The sequence below is a fragment of the Pseudonaja textilis genome, chromosome 2 (assembly GCF_049901715.1).
Source record: "Pseudonaja textilis isolate UNSWEBS1 chromosome 2, rPseTex1.2, whole genome shotgun sequence".
Lineage (NCBI taxonomy): Eukaryota > Metazoa > Chordata > Lepidosauria > Squamata > Elapidae > Pseudonaja > Pseudonaja textilis.
In genome coordinates this window covers 217,143,873-217,160,949 of record NC_141991.1, presented here as the reverse complement: position 1 = coordinate 217,160,949, position 17,077 = coordinate 217,143,873, and the positions used below count along the sequence as shown (strand labels likewise).

General features: G+C 31.6%; 1 protein-coding gene across 15 annotated transcripts in view; it reads right to left on the bottom strand.

Moving 5' to 3' along the window:
• ARB2A (ARB2 cotranscriptional regulator A) overlaps nt 1-17,077 on the bottom strand; it is a 214,648-nt gene that overhangs the window by 69,204 nt on the left and 128,367 nt on the right. For all 15 annotated transcript variants that reach the window (XM_026719069.2, XM_087927054.1, XM_026719086.2 and 12 more), the window contains 2 exons: nt 9,400-9,516; nt 6,184-6,268 (listed from right to left, as the gene is read on the bottom strand). In XM_026719069.2, coding sequence (XP_026574854.1) covers nt 6,184-6,268; nt 9,400-9,516 — 202 coding nt within the window. The remainder of the gene's footprint in view (nt 1-6,183; nt 6,269-9,399; nt 9,517-17,077) is intronic.

Here is a 17,077-nt window from a genome sequence, read left to right as displayed (position 1 = left end):
AGTGACCTCTATGCTGCTCTTTCATACTAGTTGTTAGTTACACTAATTACAGCCTAATAGTATACTGGTGCCAGACATTTTTTTTTCTAAAACCAGCTAGTGAAAGAATATTAGAAAAATAGTAACTGCTCCAGCCAAATTGCAAGAGGCACATTACAAGCTTCTATCGCCAGTTTATAACAGATCTTGTACTTTTTATATATAAAAAGACAATTCAATAATAGCACTGTGAAGCTTTATAATGTGTATTTGCTTTAAATAATCTCTAAATCAGATCAAACTGATCTTACTGTAAAAATTCAAATTTGAGAAAGTCAACCAGATTGTTTCCTTAAAATTATGTTAACTTATACAATTACTGTGTATCTGCTTAGAAATGTTGAGTTCAATGGAACTTGAAATAAATAAATATAGAATACCACTGTAAAGGAATCTGTTGTTTCTTTTCTTTTTTAAAAAAGCAGATGTTTTAAATATTTTTCACTAATTTTGAGAATAACTTCTTTTATGTTAAACATCATAACTATAGGGGCTTAGATACAGAACAAGTGTTTGCAAATAATTATTCTGGGAAACTCACATATTATAAAGATATATTGGATATATTTATTTTTGTATTTATGCAAGGATGCTTCTTTGAGTTTTCCACTACTTCTTTCTACTTTTAACCAAAATAACAAATCAAAGAGTCTTAGTGAATTTTGCAGTGTGAGGTGGAAGTTTTCCAGTGTGAGGTGTAGGGAAAATTCACTTTAAAATTGGTGGGGAAAGTTGAGTTAGAGCACTACTCATACAAGCCTCTCAAATAATCTCCCACAGGTTCTCTGCTTTTAATACAGTTTGATTTAACATCTCTGTGTCTAAAAATGTAGACTTTTATCACTTATACATACAGACATATACAGTTCATCCTACATTTTCATTGACTTTTAAGAAATATAGAGTAGGGTTAACGATACATTTATACATTGTTTTTAAAATTTACAATTAGAAAATAAGTTAAACAAGGAATCCTCTAAAAGCATATTTAAAATAATATACCTCTTAAAACTATGAACACAGAGGAAACCACCAATGTAACGATACCAGTGAACCAAAATGTCTTCAAATGGGTTGTAGCAGCTTATATGGATCAACATAAAATGTAACTTAACGGAGAAGTAATAACTGTGGATGTGGATTCCCATTACAGTACAACTCAGTTGATAGATATTTCAGAGAACAGGTGCTTCGATACAGATAATCAGAGTTGGACAGAACCTTGTAGGTCATCTAGTCCAACCCCCCCCCCAAGCCGGAGACCCAACACCATTTCTGACAAATGGCAGTCCAATCTCTTCTTGAAAGTCTCAAGTGATGGCGCTCCCACAACTTCCGAGGGCAAGGTGTTCCATTGGTTGATTGTTCTCACTGTCAGAAAGTTTCTCCTTATTTTGCAAAATAACTAGGCCATAAGATGTTCTATAAGGTTTTGTACCTCATGACAAGCACTTTCCATAGTAGTAGACAAACAGGCAATGCCTTCAGATATGTTTGCATTACATTACCATTTCAGCATTCTAAACATGCCCCTCCTATACAGCACACTGTAATAATTCAGGCCTGAGATTATTTATGTATGGATTTTTAATAGCATCATATTATATATGTACTATTTAATAGCACATGCTGAGGCCTTACTGACACTCTAATATTCTTTAATAAAATTATAATATTAGCTCCCGTAAGGCTTAGGCATATACACAGAGTAGAGCCCCACTAAATGCAAGATAAAAATGCTCAAAAATTGAGCATACTTGTAATTTGAAAACGAAGATATCCTATATTATTGGACAGAGAACATCCAATTCAACATATGCTGTATTATATTTTTTCAGTTATGAAATTTACTTGCCACAAGAGAAGAAACAAATATCATAATTTTTTAAAAATGTTATACTATGAACTAGATTGCTACTGTTTTAGAAAATGAAAGCAAAATTTGTTTCTCTCCTTTAACTAATATAAAAGGTGACTTAACTTTTTCTTAAGTGTCAACATCTTATAAGAAATTTTTATACAAGTTTTAAAATTCATATTCATTCACTAATATATCTTCTTTATTTTATTATTAAATAATAGCCTGTAATATCAAGTTGTTTAAATAACAGATAAATTTATAAATCTCTTCTCTTTCAATTAAAAACCCTTTCTAAATAGTGATACCTGAACTAAATACATGTGTGAATTTTGAAAGATGGAAAGGAATTATGGCTGTAATTCAAAAGCCTATTTTTATAATTACATAAATAGCAGTAACTCATTGGTATTCACTCTTGAGTTTATTTTCTTAGATTTTTCCTGAAGTCCTGGCTTTAGTCTATATATTGCCTCCCTTTTCCTTACAAGAGACTAATCCATGCATTTGTCAGGGCTTAGCCCTGCAAATTAGAAAATATGGTACCATATTACAAAGTAGATTTAATATGGCTTGGTCATCTATGACGGATTTAATGTTTTTGCAATGCAATGTGAAAAAGTTTGTGAAAACATTCCTTTCTATCCTGCACTAAGTCAAGGATAGACTAGAAGTAGGTCCCTGTACTAGGCAATAAGTTGGGCCACATGACCTCAGAGATCCCTTCCAATCTGTACATTCGATATATTCTATGAATAGAACTTGAAAAGTTCATATATTTTTTCAAAACCAACTTATTAAAAGTATGGTTGCCATAAAGTAAATTTAATGATATATTTTTAAAAAGTTTATCATTTTCAAAATGCAACCTGAATATGCATCAGCATACTGCATATACATCTTAACTTGGTGGAAGGTAGCCTTTAAACAATCTAGGTCATATAATCTGATGTGAGCATGCACAAAATCACAAGCAAACAGCTATTTTGTCCAGTAGCACAACAAAACACAGGTAGAAGCTGATTTTCCAACAAAGGAGCTTGGCTTCTAGCCATTACATCACATTGGTGGAAGAGATACAAGAAGTTGATCCTTGATTTTGCTATAAATAGCACTTGCATTTAATATAATAGTATTTAGAATTCTTTGATATTAGTTTCATTATTTTTTCTAAAACAAACCTTGGGTGTTTTTCAGGTGTTTCCAATCCAATTTTCCCAGAGAATCATGGGAAGGGACTTTTTAAGAGAGCAGGATGTAATATATAGATTTGAATGAAGATTTGATTTTGTGGTATTTCCATATACAGAACTACAGTATATATGCGAGTTTAATTGTAAATTAAAATACAAAAATATATGTCAAAAAGTATGAAAAATGTTATCAAGAGTGTTGTGAGTACATTTACAAAAGGAGTGAATGGCAGTAATGGAGGAGTCATAAATAAGTTATGGGGAAATATTAAAAGTTTTTTTTTCATTATAAATGTAATACAAGTATATCAACAGAAAAATAAAACCAAGTAATTTAAACAAACATTAATATAGTTGGAACAGATAATAATACTGGATTAGAAAAATAATCAGTTTAGTAATCTGTTTCACAAAAGACATCAAGCTTCTTATTTCAATTAAATTCTGATGTATGATATGTGTTTATTTTCACATAATTTTGTTTTGTAATCTTAAAATGTAGAATTTCAGAAAGTCACTTGGACTTTCTAAGAAAGTTTCTCCAACTCACAGTAAAAAATGATTTCTTGCAGCTGAAGAGACACAAAGCTAATTCACACTTGCAGTTTACAAGTCCACTAATCCACAATCAGATGAAGTGTGAACTCAGCTGCTCAGGAATAATTGTCCCCTAATCCTTAGCAATTTGCACTTCATTAATTAAGTGAGAATTAATCCTTACTACTACTATCCTGATGAATTGCATGAAGGGATTGCTCCAGTTCTGATGCCTCCATCCCAAATAACAGAGGTGGATCTAACAGGATAATTTTAGCCTTTGTTGTTATACACTTTCTTTGTGAAAGACAACATGCATTGTAGAGATCATATTTGACTCACAATGTTCTAGGTATTTCACAGCAATGGATAGCACTGATACAGAATATACAAATCGAAAATAGTAAAAAAAATAGTCATTAAGGATAAGCAATATACTTCCTGACAATGTGTTAAATATGCTCATTTCTCTCCAAGGAACTGATGGTGAGATAATACTCCATTAACAAATGAAAAGAAGTGCTAGTATCTGACTGCTCCATTCATACAGTAATATCTTCAAGAACAGTGCTACAGGGACCAAATTCAATGAGTTTAAGATAAGCAAAGCACTGAAGTAAACATGGAACTTTCTAATCAATAAGTAAATGAGCTTTTATTAATATTTTGATGGAGTCTACAATTATTGTCATATGCAACTACTTCAATAGACTTTATTGATCTGTTATATTATTGTTGTTTTTACTGTTACATTTTGGTTTATTGGTAAACATACAGTACCGTACACTAATATACACTATTTACAAAAGGGTGAAATTGTTTTTGGAAATCAATATTAATAATCAGGAAATTTGTACATATTTTAAAAATTATTTTGAGCTTTTTTTAGCTTAAGTACAATTGTACTTACAAAAAATACATCTCCTCTATTTGCTTCTATATAGGAGAACAGAATGATCTTAAGACTTTCTGATTTTGGCTAGAAAAAAAATTCTGACGTCTATTTCATCAGACAGCAAAGAATTAGAATTTTCTATATTTGCTGCCATCTAAACTGCTTAAATATGGTCTGCTTTCTGAATGACAACTATTTCATACATTGGTCAAATTCTAGTAACAAAATATTTTTATTCTATGTTTAACATTTAAGATTTTCTATTAATCTTCCACCTGCATTGTATCCTCCTGCATTATATCAAACATATTATATTTATCAGGATTTTAAAATACAAATGCCTGCTTTATGCAGTTTCAATTAAATTTTACTTACAAGTTTTCTTTATATATGAATAGCCTTATGAAACAGATCAAATCTCAATTTATTTCATGTAGTGGACAATCAGAAGCCTCCAGCGGATTTAGAAGCAGGATGATGCAGTTCCAGTGATACCCAACTGAGGTTGTCAAAACTAATGAACCCGACTTCCATTACATTAATTTCCTTTTAATGCTACCCAGGCTAGTAGTGATTATCATATCAGATTAATTATGCACTATTTGAATATGTTTTTCTTTGGTTTATTCTAAAAGCCTTTCTGCCAGTCACTGTCTCTCATTCCAACTCACCTCACAGGGTTGTTGGAAATTAGGAGGAGAGAAATATTAGGTATGTTTGTTCCCTTGAGTTACTTATGAAAATGTATGAAAAGGTGGGATATAAATAAATGAGAAAGTTGAAGAATACCAATAAATTATGTTTATGCCTTTTATTATCAACTATCAAACCAGCTCTTAATAAATACCCCACAGCTAGCAGATGTTCAAGGAACAATGAAGGCTTTGGAAATTAATGTTCAGATATCATGATGTGTGTATGTCTATAGAGTTGAGAAATATGCAGGCAATGGCTTTCCTTGTGATACTTTTAATTAGAAAGAAAGAAAACAAACTGTCTGCATGGATCATAGACAAGTTAACTTTGGCTGTCACCTGAAGTACAAATGATCAGGCTCAAATTACAATATTTTGAGAAGTCTACAATGTTGCAAAAGAGAAGAAGATGACTAATAGAAAAATATATGGTCTCAATTATAGCAGTGATCAGTGCATATCATCCTGGGGAAGTCAATGTATGAGGTTACTAACTGTGAACATCAACTTTATAGAACATAATCAATCAAATCAATGCAAGTATTTACTATACATACTTCAATCATTTACCCTCTCATTCACCCTTTTTTCTTTATCTCAAAACTCCAAGTCCCATTCTTACCCCAGCTCCTGCCAACTTTACACTTTGAAAGCATTCAAATGCAAGTAGGTAAATAGGTACCAGCATTCCATGTGCCTCCTGTATAGTCATGCTGATAATATGACCATGGAAGTGCCTTTGGACAACACTGGCTCCCTTAGTTAAGAAACCAATATGAGCATTGTTCCCTGGAGTCAAACATGATTGGACAGGGGAAGCCTTTACCTCTATCTTTACCTTAGATGTAGGACACTGATGTGAATTGGTGATCCAGAAAAATTTGAAAACATCAAAATGCTATTCAGTAAACTAGTAATCTCCTGGTGGCAAACAACCAGCTTATTTCAGGAACAGATATTGCATACCTGCAGAAACACGTGGGCAATCAGGTAGCATGGACTCTACTGATGTATCCAGAGGTTCTGAACTTGATACCCAATTACAGCAATTCTGAAATTGAAGAGAACTTTGAATTATAAAAAACCTTAGATTTTTTTAACCCTATTGCAGAAGCTTAATCATAGAGATTGTAATGTCACGACCAAAAAAATAAACTGGTCTTATAATTACATCCACAAATATTTTCTCTTACCTGGCAATGAAATTACCATGGAAGTAGCATTAACAATAAGAACTTTCCTTTCATAAATCCCTAGATCAGCTGCCGCAAGTGCTTGGCAAATATGGCTAACTATATAAATTTGATTAATAATAAATAAATAAATATATTAAATCTTCCTCAAGGATTTAATATATTATACATGGAATTAATATGAGACACTCCTGAGTAACATCTAAATAATGGAGAATAATTATTTTATTGTTCTCCATTGGATAGATCTCACCCAAGTACTGTGTCTAGCTTGGGACATCACACTATTAAGGGGAAGATATACAAAATGGAACAGGTAGAAAGAGGATAACCTGACCCTTGGAATTTAAGTGGTATCAAAAGAGATGGAAAAAATTGGAAATACTTTGCCCTTGAAAACAAATAATACTGAGGGGAGTCTATCATGCTTCAGATATCTTAAAGATGCATTAGTTCAAATAATACATCCTAATTGGTCCTGTCTTTTTCTATACTTATGTAAAATTAGTATGGTTAATTGGGCTAAAACTTTATTAAAATGGAACTGACTCAAGTCTTAGATAAAATAAGAGAGAGAAATGAAATAGGTTATGGGAAATAAAATATGAATGATATTATGAATAATAAATCAGCATGAATTACAAATTATGAATCTATTAATTGCTTATTTCCTAATTAAGTCTTTTACTTTTCAACTTCCAAATTTAAATATCATAGTGTCTTCTCCAGAACTATTACTTTTACTTTTCATAAATAATGATTGTCAAATAAAATAATCCACCAAGTTTTTGTTAAAATATGAATATTTGATTTCATTTTTCTACAATTAATTAAATACTTATAATAAAACTTGAGGAATAAGAAAGAACTAAATACATGCATCCCATATAAATAATGGGTGATTGTCCTTATGATAAAAAGCATATATTGTATATTTTTAAATGTTTGCTGCCACAATTGTGCACCAAGGAATCCATCCTTGAAAGATTCTTGATTGGTAGATCAAGTGTCTTATTTTAGCTTCTTAATTCATTCTGTCTGGAAGAAGATGTCAGATGTGTTTAGGTGAGGAGAGAATTTCTAAGTCATCTCCACCAATAAAGTCAGAGTCATGAGTTTTGAAAAGATTTGTCAAGACAATTCGACTGTTCTGGGACCAGAGAGAGGGGGAAGAACATGAAGAAGAGGTGCTGTATGAGATTAGAAACTGTTCACAGGCATTGCATTTTTTGTAAGAAACACTAGATCAGTAAAATGATTGAACTGTGCAAAAAAAGCCAGGAAAGCATTAAAAATATATAACTTGCTAGTGTATTTGTTATCTTTTTACCTAATTGTGTGATGGTAATACCTCTGCATTTTATGAAGACTTTAAAATGCACATTTGCAGATCAGTTTTTAATTAACACCAGAAAGTGGAATTGGAATTTTTATGAGCTATTATATGTTTGACATAGATAAAATTAATATTTCTACTGATATAACATTACATCAGAGAATTTAAGAGAACACCAAAGATTTCAACAAAATTAACTTACTTTATCCTATATACAATGAGCCATTGGTTATAAGAATTAAGTATTTCAAATGCAGACTGAAGATACGAAAATGGAAAATTTGTTTTATCAGTCATCACAATGTCTAACAAAAATTTAAAAATAGGACTTCTACTGGCATTAAAATATGTATGCTGTGAGGTAGATAGGTAGATAGATGCAATGAAAAAATGCTATTGTTAACTATTCATTCTTTCAGTAACAGCAATTACTACTGCATGTACAAAGCTACTGAGAGAAAAAAGAATTATTATTCAATCTCTCAATCAATGTAATAAAAATATACCCTGATGGCATGACGTAGTTTAGAAACACATCTAAAATTCATGTAATAGAACACTGCTTAGATGAGATTCTTTGAGTATCCCATCCATATTTTAATTCACTAGTTTCTGAAAATAAAATCAAAGGTAATGGATTGTTATTAGGTTAAAATGGGAGATGTAAATTGTAATGCTTTGCTCCTGATAATATATATTCAATGTTTTGAATTTTCATAATATATTTCTTTTTCTCAGCAAGCTTTTCAACTTTAGTATTTTACTCAATTGCTAAAAAAAGATATATACAGAAAACTTTGTTATTGGTATTTACAGAAATATAAAGAAAAAAAACCTTGCAAAATGAAGTAAATATTAGATTTCTAATGAGTTGCATTTTCAGGGTAGCATTTCCATATTTAAGAGTTAGAAAGTCATTTTAAAGAAATATTTTTTTCAACCAATTCCCAAATGAATTTATGCTTATTTATTTACTTGAATGTGCCATTCCAATCACAAAAGACTCTTAGTGGCTTATATTTCTTTTTATCCAGTAATATTAAAACTAAACAAAGAATAGTAGCAAAACAATGAACCTTAAAGTTAGTGATCTATATGAAAGAAATATGTTGAAGGGGTTTGCTTGTAAGAATAATGAATGAGAATTAACCCGCAAAACATGCACATGATGGAATAGTAGGATATTAAGAAGGTGGAGACTATGAAAATTATGACTGGATGGAATTAACAGTTTGCAATGTTAGAAAGGAATGAATAAATAATGTAAACTAGATTTATGTTAGATTTTCTCTTCTCTTCTGCATTTCTTTTCTTAATTATGTCATTTTTTCTGCACTCCAACTCCAACTAACCTAAACAAAATAGCATTATGGTAAGTATGTAAGCATATATACCTTAGACATAATGTTTAGTGAAACTCTTTGATGATCAGAATTGGATTTTAACAATGATCTGGAGTTTGTATGAAAAATTTAAGTCCTGTTGGATAAATTGAATACAGTTCATAGTCTCTTTATAACAGTCTTTATGTACAAGGGCATTAATGTCCCCATAAGAGAAAAGTGTAAAAGCAGAAGGAAGGAGGTGCTGCTTCTGATAATGAGAATGATAGTTGGCCAGTTTATGCACTCGGTTATCAGAATACATCCTTACCTCTCGCATCCACTCTCGAACGATTTTATCAGCTTCTTGATGCCACACGTTATGAACTGAATCTGTCAATGCCACTGCAGTAACTTTATTTTTTACTTCTGTTTCTCGCTGAATCATCTGTGGAAAATATAAATACAAAACTTAATTAAAACACGAAAAAACATCTAATGTAAATAGTCAGTGAACCATTTCTATTAATCTACAGGTTCACTGAAAAAAACAAAATATTATACTTCAGGGAAAATGAAAAGTATTCAATAACAACTTTTTCCAAGTTTTATTTCTGCGTTGCAGAAAATACTATTTATATCCTACAAACTACAATCTTACTGAGCCTTCATTTTCATTTATTCACATTACTTTCTGGTCAACATGACTACCCTAGATGCTCAGAATCATTCTGGAATTATTTACTACTCAAATGTTAATTAAAATATCTGTTCACTGCTTCTCATGTTGGAAAACACATAGAGTTGTACAAGATGAAAACAATATTTATATGCGCTGTATACTGCTATGAGTTATGTTTATAAAATATTGTAACTTAGCTTGCATGTAGCACTAAACCACAGTTTATTTTTAGACACAGCATTTTGAGTATGTAGATCACAGATATTCCTAATAAATGCAGTTAACTTTATTTATTTTCTTTCTATAGCACCCCTTGTGATGTCCAGACAGTTTAGAGTTAATTGGATTTGGGATAGTTACTTAGGAGTTGTGAGCTGTCCTCTTAAGGGAATGCATCATGGTAAATGTAGTTAAAGGTATCCTGGGAAATGTAGTCCATGTCACGTGACCACTTCTGTAATCCTGATTGGTCACTATATTGACCCTTGTTGGGTTGGGGAAGGCTCCCTCACTCTTGCCTGAAACCACCATACTGTACCATGCTTCAATCATCATGGGGTTGAGATCTTTTTATGTTTCTATACTACAAGACAGATATACAAAGGATTGGACATTAAGAAGAACTTCGTCACAAATGTGAGTTATGAGGATACCTGATGCACCAATAAAAATACTTTGTTATGAATGTTTTTGGAGTTGCACTGTCTGCTTTATACCATTCAGAGAATAATAAGCAGAACAGTAGAAAGATAAAATTAGTCTTGATTCCTGGAAGAAGTAGAAAAAAGCAGCTGGAGTTGCAGTAAAATGACATTGTTTGATTTGAGACTCCCTAAAGTAAACAAATTTGACTCTCTGTGATAAAGACAAAAATATGTTGAAGCCAGGAGTGAATGTGGAATGCTAAGCTCTGTATGTAGATCACAGGTATTCCTAATAAATGCAGTTAACTTTATTTTTTTTTCTTTCTATATCACCCCTGCTTCACTTTACTCCTGAAACAAGTGTTTTGTTTTTCAATAACTGTATAATTGGGTATTTTCCTATGCATTGATTGCAAAAGTTGACTAGGGAATTTAAATACAAATATAGATATTTGTAATAATAAATTCAATCTATAAGTAATAAAAGAATGAATACAATATTGAATAATGTAATTGAATACAGTAGCAACAGTTGCTGTTTTTTTTAAATTAAAAAGTGCAATTAAGCTTCTTGAACTTGTATTTTATCTTACCAATAACAAAAATGTATATTTTAATAGAGCTTTTAAACAGACAAAAAGAACAGGAAGAAAGTGCTTCCCAAGAGTGACACGTCAATCTCAAATCATGGCTATGATTATTGAGCGTTATCCTTAAATTATGGTTAATGAACTTACTCATGATGAGATAGAAAAAGAATAATTAAACTAAAGGAAGTATGACCAGCGTGATTATAACACATCAATTCTATATATCTTTTCAATGGTGGCTTATGTATTATCAACCCCACTCCCCACTCAAACAGTGAACTACAGAATATAAGATTAGAAAGCAAGATAAAGAATAAGAGAATGAAGGATTATTAAAATAAATAACATTAAAACCCAAAGCATCACAACTGGTATTGTGGACAGTATGACACTAAAAATATTTAATTTGCAATTTTTTTCCACTAGAAATCACTGAATTTTTCTTTTCAGCTAACTTAGCATTTTAATATTACTATTCTTTACTGACTATATCTATATTTTAAATATAATTTTAAACTACTACTTTTAAGACATGACACTAAAGTATGTATTTACCTAGACAACAATCAGTTTATGAAGTTGATATATTTGTGGTAACTGCCTAACGTAAGAGCAGATGTCTGTGGGTTTTATTTTAACTGGACTTCCTCACTATATAGTAGTACATGAGTTCTATAATAATTTTGTGCAATAATTGTACATGATTACTAGCTGTTGATCCAGTCAAGCTAAAAGACAGAATGTAGTAGCATCATAATTAAGAATATAATCACATTTTAAACCAATATTTTAAGAATTAGATTAGATAAAATGTCCTTCTAACCCAGCACTCAATTTTAAATAGTTATCAGCCTAGTGACCTCAGAAAAATCCTGTACTGGAGATTATGTTGCAGATTATGTGGCACACAAATTGTGCAGGATGGAAGGCAAAACTTTTATTACTTAAACAGTAATGGTTTAAAACCTGTTTTTGGTGCAGACAAATCATACATGCACTATAACTTAGAAATCCTTCAGCCCAGTGCTTTTAAGATTTAATTTTGACAGCCAAATTTTCTCATTCCTTACTTTTTCTTTGTCTGAATGAACAATTGGTACATTCTGAAGATAAAAAGGAAAAAAATAAAGTTATTAAATAAAATTGGAGATGTTATTTTATAACCTGCAGCTCAGCTCTACACTAATTTTTAAGTAGCTTTCTAACTCTCATGACCAGGGGAAATGAAATAAATCATCTACCAGTGGAACTAAAGCAAAAGTAAGTAATATTTTTGAGCTGCTGGGCATAACTAAAAAATGTTATAGATATGTAATTTGAAGTTGACACACTTCCAAACATATAACTGGAGAATCGCCTATGGACTTTGAAAACGGACAAGTTTGACATTTAACATGGAGGCTGGGCAAATAGAAGATACAGAAATGTATAAAATTTTATGAAGATTTAGTAAAGATATATTTCAGCTATGTCAGTTTAGTGTAGTGGTTAAGAATTAGTGGTTAAGAAAATTGGGAGATTGTGAATCTAATTCCTACTATAAGCATGAGGCCAGCTGGGTGACTCTTGGCCAATCACTTTCAGTTCTGGGAAGCAGGCTCTATCAAACAAACCACTCCCTGAATCCTGCCAAGAAAACTGTAGGGACATGTCCAGACAGTTGTCAGAAGGCAATACTGAATGGTAGGGCCACACACAAACTACAGCTACTATTATACCATCTCCTAAATCACAAGCAGCATATCTTAAACATCAGAAGACTTGCTAAGCATTCTTCTGAGGTTCCAAAATGTATCTGGTTGGTTACTCTTTGAAATAGAATGGTGGAGTAGCTAACTCTTGACCTGATCCAAATTCTTCTCAAATTCTTACAGATGTTTCTTGTAAATGAGGATGAATAATCAATTTTAGAGGCAAAGAACTTTATAAACATATCAGAGTATCCTACAGGACAATATTCACAAACTTCTCTTTCTAGGAAAGAACAAGTAATTCTAACGTGAGCTGCTGTATGCAAATCTGCAAGTGCAATAAACATTGAGAAGTTATCACTTGTTACTTTTTTATTATTCTGGTGTACACCTGTATGTGTGTATGTCACTGGGTTTAGCCACATTCATTCTTTTTCTCTATAGGGAACATTTCAAAGTAGAAAAAAATAAGGAAGTAATCCTGTCCATCTTGTTGCCTCCCTATTTCAGAGGTCAACAAAGTACATGACAACATTGTGCTCAAAATTTCTGTTGAGAAATGTTTCTGCACTAATATGTCATACAACAGCAGTACTACTGATGCACAATAGAAATGTGCAACCTCATTGTGACTTGCATTGAGCTCAAAGTGCACACACACACATCTTTTCTACTTATTTGAACTGAACAAGAGTTCAGAAGTAAGGCAACATAAAGCAAAGTAGCAATGCTTGAAAGATAGTCAAATGGGGGACTTCTGTGACTGATACAAAGACCAAAAGTATTAAGAAAATTAAGTATAAAGAGATTGAAATGGGTTCACAGAAGGCAATAATAAAGTATGAATTCCATAAAGATGAAGATGATTACTATACTTTTGGTGAAAATACAGAGAGCGGTTGTAAGGTTGATAGTATTAAATGATCACATATAACACTAGGTTCCTTGTTGCAAGCAGCTTACCCATCTCTAGAATATCAAATCATATATATCACCAACATCAACAAAAGAGGAACACATCACTGATCCTCATGAGTTGGATTAAGCACACTAATTCAAAACCTGACAGGCTTAAGTAATGAGCATATGAAGGGCTCTAGATGGTACTTGCAGTATACAGAAGAATCCTAATAAAATCTTGAGATCACAAGATGAAAAAGGAAGGCATTGCTTTTGAATGGAAGAAATATACAGGTAAAGTATCTGTAGATAGTCCTACCAGGAAGGCGTGAAGTTGCTGGTAAGACAAGAACAATAATGGAAACAAGGCAATAATGGAAACAAGAATACATAAACAGCAAAGAAAGTAAATTAGGTAAAAGAAATAGAAGAACAATACTAATACAGTAAATATTGAAAATTTGATGCAGTAAGAATAGCAAAGGAAGAAAAGAGAAAACTACATTTAAGGACCAAAGGTAAAGTGGTGAAGGTCAGCTGGGGACAGCAAAGTCAGTATAATGCATGGTGGCAGGGTTGACAGAAGTGTAGATTGTAGGGAAGCCAAAAGAGCTCCTCTGTGAGAGAGATGGGCAGTTAATATATGTGATAAATTAATCAGCACATAAATAAATAAATGATAGATTAGATAGATAGATAGATAGATAGATAGATAGATAGATAGATAGATAGATAGATAGATAGTGGGGTGGAGAGCCATCCCTTTAATTTATTGAGGTTGGGGCTGAAAAGGACCAAATCAGGAATGGCTCGGATCGGGAAGGGTCCTCACATAATGACCAGTGGGATTCGATTAATGAAGGTAATGAAAAGTGCTGGGATTGCTGTAAATTCAGTCATGTGACATTATGCTTTATAGCTTCATTGCTTAGGAACTAAAATTCCAATCCCAATTGCCACAGTTAACAAAGGACTAAGTGTACAGCAATTATCTAGCAATTATCAAGCTGATTTGGCAGTGTGAATGCCATATTAAAGTATCTTACCACTATGTTTTGGTTATTCCAATTTAGTCATTCAATCCATGCTACCTGGTTTTTAGTGCTTAAGCACTAAATTACATAAAAAATTACATACGTTAAATTGCATAAGTAAGTTTAAACATAAGAAATATATTTTATTACACTGATGTTCTCTCAGGTGTACTTTCCTATATCAGTCACTCATGTTGTAACAGAAAATACGTAATAGCAATTTTATACAAATAAGAAGTTAGTATTATTACTAGTATTATTACTTTACCTAAGGACACTTAGAAACATCTTTATTTAAGATCAATAAAATCTATTCTATGTATACAAATGCTTGCAAATAACACACTTCAGACTTAATAAACACACTATTGACTGTTGCTTTTTCTTAGTTCATTGTCAAAAATTATACACAAGATGATAGCTGTTCTGTGCATGGGCACAGAATTTTTGATACACTATAGAATTAGAGGAATGGGAAAAAATATGGAATATAAATTATAAATTAACGGTATCTGCCGAATGGGAAAAAATATGGAATATAAATTATAAATTAACAGTATCTGCCGCATACAAAGAAAACATGTATAAAATGTTTTATAGATGGTATTTAGCCCCAACAAGATTGGCAAAAATCTACTCCAATATGAGTCCTAAATGTTGGAAGTGAAGAAAGTGCTGAGATGAATATGCTAACAATGAAATTGAAAGAAAAAGACGACTCTGAATTCTTTACAGTTTGGAACAATTGGTATAAATGGCTAAAAAACAGAACCAAGAAGGGAGACAAAAATGTTAATTAAAACAACCCTTAAGAAAGTAAAATAAAATTTTGTAAACTATATAAAGATATAAGAATAGTAATTATAGCTAAAGATATTGTTTAATAGTAAACGCAATATAATGTTTTATGATATTTAAATCAAAATCTTGTATAGATGCCAAGAACGTTGTTGATACTATGATGTTTTACGATGTAAAAAAAAGAAAATTAATAAAAATTATTTATTAAAAAAAAAGATGATAGCTGTTCATAGGATACCTGCTTACCTTTTGGCTTCAGTCTTCTTTGGCCAAGATACCAACATATTATTCAAATATTATATTCTTCTGCACTGTCTAACTAATTTTCTATCTCTTGTGAGTCTGGCCTCTAAAACTTAGCTCTTATTTTCCAAATACAGAATATCACAGAATATCTGCAATTGAGACAGGCCTGCTGAATGCTTGCTTTCATTTCTCAACCACATACAGCAATATACTTTTGTCCGGTGCTAAATGACAATTTTCGTTTTCTGTACTAGTAATCTATTACTTTTGCAGCTTGTCTTCTGGCTATTTCCTTTACCTATAACTCTTCTAATTTTTGACACAAATTTTGAATTATACCAAAGATTTTAGAATTAGAGGAAGAAAAAAGTTGTTTGTAAGTTTGGGGGAGATAAATTAGAAACTCAAGGTAGATCTGTTGTGGTGAAAAAAGCAGACAATATCGGTATATTGAATGCAATACTGGATAGATATAGAAATCTTCAAGTTTAAACACTAACGTGTTTAACTTATAATACAAAACAAAATAGAACACTGAGTCATTCTAATAAGAATGGCAGTAAATACCACTTAATAGCACTTTCTTCTGAGTAATACTCATATACTTAGTATGGCAAATTAAGAATTATTTTATTGAAATATAATTCATAAATATAAGTGAATTATATCCAATTATAAGGTTGTTTCTTAGAAAAAAATAAGAGAAAAAATCTTTCTAGTCTTGAAAATCAGATATAGAATTAATCATGACAAAGCAGGTTTCATTCACACTGTCTTATCAATGTTTTGTATCATTTTCTGAAAGAATTCTTTCTAGACAGAAAGAGGTCATTTCATCTCATTTACAGAAAAATACTCAACTGAGCATGCCAACATGTGTGCTAATTCTAACTTCAGGAGGCACTGATGTAGTTAACAAAGACTACTGAAAAACCATCAGCTGGGAACATTTCTTCATCAGTACTAAAGAGGGGGCAGAGCTGAACCAGTGACCTAGAAGTGAAAGACTTTGTAATCTGATTACCCATCTTTTGAGCTATACAGTCCATCCCCCCTTTCATTTTTACTGATAAGAGAGAATCTTATTACCTAAGCAACTTTTGTAGTCGTTTAGCAATGCAAAAGCTTTCATTTAGTGCACTAAAAGGACACTAATGGCACACTTATTAGCCTGTTTCAAGTTTTGTCTGAGTACTACTTTTTCCTATTAATTTAAAAAGAATGCATTGATATAAAATTATACAGAAATGTTTTTATAATGATTTTTGATGATGGTCTTGCTGATTATTAGAGAGCTGCTATAAAGAAGTAGAATTAACAGAGCACTTACTGTCAAACCAAAAGAAAATGTAGACCTAAATTAGCAAATACTGAATTGTCTGCATTTCCAGACAGCACAATCATATTACAATTGAACTACA